At 38.9% G+C, this 6214-nt stretch overlaps 2 protein-coding genes across 4 annotated transcripts; one reads left to right on the forward strand and one right to left on the reverse strand.

The window, feature by feature from the left end:
* Positions 1–606: 606 nt before the first annotated feature.
* Positions 607–4733, forward strand: LOC116916489 (purine nucleoside phosphorylase). 3 transcript variants are annotated; one of them, XM_032921753.2, is made up of 7 exons: positions 607–744; positions 2782–2868; positions 2988–3082; positions 3159–3337; positions 3405–3580; positions 3659–3849; positions 3914–4733. In XM_032921753.2, exons 1-7 carry the CDS (start codon positions 722–724, stop codon positions 4159–4161), a joined length of 999 nt encoding a protein of 332 aa, XP_032777644.1. In that variant the 5' UTR covers positions 607–721; the 3' UTR covers positions 4162–4733. The 3 variants fall into 3 exon arrangements, with proteins under 3 accessions (XP_032777644.1, XP_032777634.2, XP_032777640.2); XM_032921743.2 differs by lacking the exon at positions 607–744 and adding an exon at positions 1648–1912; XM_032921749.2 differs by lacking the exons at positions 607–744; positions 2782–2868 and adding an exon at positions 1671–1912.
* Positions 4614–5873, reverse strand: LOC116916525 (Fanconi anemia core complex-associated protein 24). The gene is made up of 4 exons (XM_032921789.2): positions 5526–5873; positions 5304–5443; positions 5078–5227; positions 4614–5012 (listed from the first exon to the last, which is right to left on the reverse strand). The coding sequence occupies exons 1-4, from the start codon at positions 5686–5688 to the stop codon at positions 4767–4769; spliced, it is 699 nt and encodes a 232-aa protein (XP_032777680.2). The 5' UTR covers positions 5689–5873; the 3' UTR covers positions 4614–4766.
* Positions 5874–6214: the final 341 nt, after the last annotated feature.

Here is a 6214-nt window from a genome sequence, read left to right on the forward strand (position 1 = left end):
TTAAGCATTAAATCAGAAAATTCTCATTTCACATCCATCGAATTCATCACTGTAATTATAAGGTAAAATCTAGCAAGGAAAATGTGGGGAAAAAAACTGGTCGATTTCAAATGAGAAAAAAAAATAAATGTTTTCATCCAGGTTCGAACTGGAGACCTTCAGTGTGTTAGACTGATGTGATAACCAACTACACCATGAAAACATGTAAACAGCTTCGAATTTGAGATATATAAACGTTTTCAAAAGAAAAATAATCGTTTTTATCTATATGAAAAGTGTAAGTTAGAATTGAACCGAAATGGCATTGAACGCTATTTGCAAGGGAAAGAAAAAAGCTGAGAGTGCAATACTTGATACAACATATATAGGTTGCCACACGGAAATTATGTTTAGCACGTTAAACATATGTTGGCATTTAGTTACTTGTAAATCAGTCTGTTTTTGAGCATTTGGCAATTTATATCCAGGTATATTTCAATTAATGAGATTATGAATTAATCAAATTCTTTTCTTAATGGTAACCGTACCATTTTTCACAAAACAGGTACCAAAATCGGTGCGCAGGTCCTCAAATAACGATCATAGTGGTGGCCATCTTTCTTTCTGGTACATTTTGCAGACGAAGGAACACGGGTCACAAACAGTTTAGGGATCCAATTCATTTACCTGCTAAGAAACAAACGAAGCAAAAATCTTTAGTCTTTGGAGGACGTGTTTCGAAATGTCGTTCTGCAGTTCCGAGGGGTAAGTAGCTCAATTTTACAAGTATATATGCCGTTGAATAACTTTCTGCTCGCCTATGTGACAGTGTTTCATTTCAGTTTTTCACACTATTTTCATTAAATAAGCATTTGGCATTGTTTTAAAACAAAGGAGGTTAAAAAAAAACGAAAGAGCCATAATGTCAACTTTCGAGAGACGAATGCATTACCCAGTAATACCTATTTGCTAATTAGAATTCACTGTATCGCTTAAAGGTCATAGCAGGTCAGCTAATAAAAGATGATACTTAAGGCAAAACCCCTAAATCAGTAAAAAAATATGTATATAATCTCTTATAGCGACCTTGAATGTTCATCATAATGGATACCTTGATGGATGGTTTCAAGGGCGTGCATATACCTACAACAGATATTCCAGTTTGCACGGAAGTGACATATGAAGGGCGGAGCCTTGCTTCGATATTTTTTTTTTTTTTTTCATCTGAAATCTGAAGTCCTAATTCTGTTTTGCAATTATCATTGGTATGAAATTTGCAATGGTAATAATTGGTTTCGGTCTCCGATGAAGAGGAAGTGCGTGATCTGTAAATCCTAGACTGCAAGCAGCTCCTTTTCATGGCTGATGAACTCTATGACAATTCAGCACGTGTTATTGATCTTTCCCGATCATGGCATGGGCTTTTCGTCCTGATTAAATTCGCGAAAAACTACGTCCGAAAAACATTTCTCATAGTTGTTCTTGCTATAGGCACAGTTTCGTGATAAATAGCACGTAAGTTTTGTTTTGCGTCTTTTCGAATTTGATTGTTGAAAGTGAAAAAGAAGAACAGGAGGTGTGTCGACTCGTGCCCACCAATCCGAAGTCAATTCCACTCGCGCCATGCAATGTTCGTTGGCCTTGGGGAAGAAGGGGGCCATCGAGCGTGTTTTGTTACCCCAGAGCCTCCCGCAAACAGCCTTATATAAAGCTTGGCAACCAAAACTCTCTAGTCACTTCACCATTAGTTGCGGAATCCACTAACAACGATATTCTTTGACTTTTTCAAAAGTTCTGATTTGTTAAAAATCAAGTGAATTATGGCGCCAGAACGAAGCCAAGAAACGGTCCCTCTTACCAACGGTAGCCTCAACACTAATGGCCATTACGTCGAACCGTTGATAAAACATCCTCTTCCCGATATCGACCGACCGTAAGTTCTTTTTTCGTTTTGATTCATCTGCTCGCTAACTCCTTAATATCTATTTTCCACTAACAACAACTCCAAGGTCGGTTTACCTTCTAAAAACGGTGACAACCGTATTTCCCTTTTTTTCGTGGGGGTTCATGCGTGCCAAAAATTTGCCGAATTTCAATCTCTTTGAGCCATATGTTTTGCCTTCAGAGGAGGGGAGCTTCGCTTCTTTTGCAGTTTGAGTGAAAGCTGGAAACAAACAACGCTGCCCAGGGGCTATCTTGTGCTACTGCCAAAATATACCATGCAGGACCAGGTTTCCTAGGAATTATTTGACAATCTGCTGTCGTAGTCGCAAATCAGTGGGTTCTGGAACGAAAAGGTTACATTTTTCTCAACCTCGAGCTCGTGATGCTCCGTCCATCAACTCGTAATTTGATATCGTAGATATCTTGTTCAGGTCGTGACGAATATCGTAAAAGCTTATCGTGGACTATCCAGTTGTACCACCCGACATGTATTTTAGAATAATACTTGCTAACTTAGGTCACTGTGGGTTTACAACTTACAATTTCCTTTTTGAGTTCCAGCCCGAAGCAAAATCTGCTATATTTAACTTTTTTACGAAGGTAAACGTAAAACATGCCCGCAAGTCAAGCCTACGACGCACTACGAAATTGTTTCTCAAGGCTAGCTCATAGTTTGTAACGGTTAAATTCTTCATGGCAAGCAAAACTGGTTCTGTCCGTATAACGTCCTGAATATAAACTTTGTGTTCTTCGGGGAAAGGTGCTAACAAGTGCATGCACGCTGTTTTTGGTCGCTTTCTCGTTTTGTCCCTTTTTGCATCTGCCTACCTCTCCGGGCTGCAATTTCGAAACGGGAAGTGTTCCGCCGCCAACTCCAATCACGGCTCAGGCTTCGGGTGGCGGTCGTGAAGTACTCGAATTCGTTTTTCCCGGCGATCCTCATCCGTAAGTGAAACCTGAATCCCACTAACATCCTAATATTCCACTGACTTGCATGAAATTTGACAGCTGTACTTGAGTCTTGGGATATCATCGTCCAACCGTTAAACTGGTTCACAAAACAGGTACACATACGAGGTCATCGAACAGAGTTCCCGCTTTCTACTGGAACGGACAAAACATCGTCCACGAATTGGAATCATCTGTGGCTCTGGACTTGGTAAAATCCATTTAGTTTCTCTCTTGCCTCCTTCAAGTCAATCTGCTACAATGTTGCTATATATGAAATCCTCAAGGTGGTCTAGCGGAGTTATTAAAAGAAAAGGATGTTTTCCCATATGAAGAGATCCCCAACTTTCCTGCGTCGACTGTTCCGGGGCATGCTGGTCGCATGGTAATAGGGTTACTAGAAGATGTACCCGTTATATGCATGCAAGGGAGGTTCCATTGCTACGAAGGATATGCGTTGTGGAAGGTCATTTAATTATAGGCCAAGGTTTTTGGTTTTCCCCATATTCTAAAAGTTTCTTCCGTTTCTGTAGTGTGCAATGCCAGTCAGAGTGATGAAACTAACGGGTGTGTCCCATATCATCGTAACGAATGCGGCTGGTGGACTTAACCCAGCATATAACGTTGGCGACATCATGCTACTCAAGGACCACATTAATATGCAAGGATTTGCCGGAGATAGTCCTTTAAAAGGCCGCAATGACGAAAGGTTAGTAGTCGCCAGAATCGGTAAAGACCATGAGAATGAAAGCAGGAAATAAATACTTTTCTTTACATGGTTCGACAGATTTGGACCACGTTTCCCGGCCATGAATAATTCTTACGACCAGCGCCTACGTCAAATGGCTAAACAGGTTGCCAAAGATATTGGTATTGATCAATATATACGTGAAGGCGTTTACGTCATGTTGGGAGGACCGGCTTATGAAACGGTAGCGGAACTGAGACTTTTGCGTATGTTGGGCGTCGATGCAGTCGGTATGTTTCTGTTTACACGAAGTTCACTTTAGAAAATGCCACATATTTTCATATTTTGTTTTAGGGATGAGCACGGTTCCAGAGGTGATGGTGGCGCGGCACTGCGGAATGACTGTCTTTGCTTTCAGTCTTATCACTAACGAATGTATCACAGACTATGACGCACAAGGCGAAGCCAATCACGAAGAGGTTATCGAAACAGCTAACAAACGTCAAAATGACTTGAATCTTTTTGTTACACGCGTAGTCTCATCCATGGCTAATGAAATGCCACCCGTCAACGGGAAGAATGGCTCGGTAGATGAGAACTGATATTTTCCGACATTCGAGTCGCAAATTGCAGGCTGTCGTAGAAGATTCAATATTATTCTATATATATACAGTACATACCCAATTGCAACGCGACATCAAAGCGATTTTTTTTGGTGTAACAGTGCGGCATTTTTTTTCTTTTTGTAAGACCTTTTTCATGGTTATCTATGTTCAGATGCTGATAGCTCATAATCGTATCTTCACGTCCAATTTTGAACCCAATATTGAACTACGTATATTCTAGCCACACCTGTATCTGTGCAAAATTAATAAGTTTAATGTTTTTGGGAGATGACCCACACCTTGAATTGTTGTAAATTCATCGGTCGAACCTCCGATGCTTTACTATTCATAAATTAAAAAAAAAAAAAAAAAAAATTGTCTCTTAAAACTTTTTCTCCATAAGCAAGATGATAACTATTTCTTTCGACGAACGTAAAAAAGATTCAAAATAATTTTTCTTTTGTAGATTCTAGATAAAAAATTTGAAATTACGCATATGAAACAAATAAACAACTTGGAATAATAAATTGGAATAATAGTACTTCATGATTGGAAGGACTGACAATGTACAAATCTTTTAAACTTGATTCTTACCAGCCATTTCATTTGTTAAAATAGTCCCATACTATTTGTCCAAGTGAGGCACCAAGTAATGATGACAAGTCTTCAACTGTGGCTATTGCAATGTTGTGCAACGAACCAAATCTCTCCATAAGCATCATAATTTTCTTTTCACCAATTTTTGGGATATTCTTTAAAGCAATTGATACATGGGCTGACAGTTCTTCATCCTGAATTTTTGAAGGATGCAAGAATGGATTTTTTGATATTTTATTTTCAGCAGATACCTGAAGTTCATAAGCAGAATAAGCTGTAATAAAATATATATTGGTTTCTGTGTTTTACATTATACCATTTGCACCAAGAGGCTATGAAGACCATTTTCTGTGACTGGAATAAGATCTAATTCAAGTTCTAGAACTGCAAACTGCTGAAGGGAGGAGAATTGTTGTAGTGAGAGGTAAGTTCTTTCAGCCACAATGACCTTTCGGATTCCTTTGACCTAATAAAAATAACAAAATTATACAAGTATCCTTAAGAAATAGTCATTGTGAAACCAATATCATGAAAATATCTACTGCTTTAAGTCCAGCTAGTCGTTTCTTGTACAAAAGACCTTCAATCATTTCAGCTGCAGAAATGTAAATCACTGCACAGTCTCCAGATGGATGGAAATCAACAATGCCAAGATCAGAAGAAAATAAAACCTTGATACTCTCTATATTACAGAATGAAAAAATTTAACAATACAATTTTTTTATTTTAAAAAAGATTAAAAGAATTAGTATGGTGTCTACAACCTGTCATTTTCTGGACAACTGAGGTATTTCTCCATTTCAATGATGCTAAAATATGACCAATTGGGATTTTTTGATTTCTTCTTACAAGTTTTTGGCTTAAAGGAGGTGAGCAACCCTTAAAATCATCGTCAGAACTATGACCCATCAGCTTAACACCAGCCATTGGTTTTCAATCTATTTTTCACAATGCTTTTGAATTCATCTGTGTATGTGTCTCTAACGTAAAATTGAAGTAAACAACTCTTTTCGCCATCTGTCGACAAAGAAAACAACTACGCATCGAACGCTTAATTGAGATTTTTCGGAAGTGTTTGCGGCACTTGTCGGATGACAATCGTCTTGTCTGAATTAATGCCTTAAAAAAGAAGCATATCAAATAATACAAGGAAGAGCGCCATTGGACTAGAAATGAAAGCTGCTAGCAAAGCAAGAAAATCGAAGAAGTCTCGCTCGTGATTAAAAAAACATGAAAAGAACCGGTTAACGTGACCTTTCTCGAGGGGCCATGTATGGTATGACATATTGATACTTTTAAATGATAAGGCATTTGTTACTGGCGCCTTGATGCCACGATGTTTCCCGCCCGCTCTCTGAGGGCCGTGCCCGCCTACTCCTGGCGACCGTTGCCGATAGCAGCGTCTAAGATTCCTCGATGTCGCTCTTTCGTTCTGTTCTTTTTCATTCTCTCG

This window comes from Daphnia magna, linkage group LG1 (genome assembly GCF_020631705.1).
Source record: "Daphnia magna isolate NIES linkage group LG1, ASM2063170v1.1, whole genome shotgun sequence".
Classification (NCBI taxonomy): Eukaryota; Metazoa; Arthropoda; class Branchiopoda; order Diplostraca; family Daphniidae; genus Daphnia; species Daphnia magna.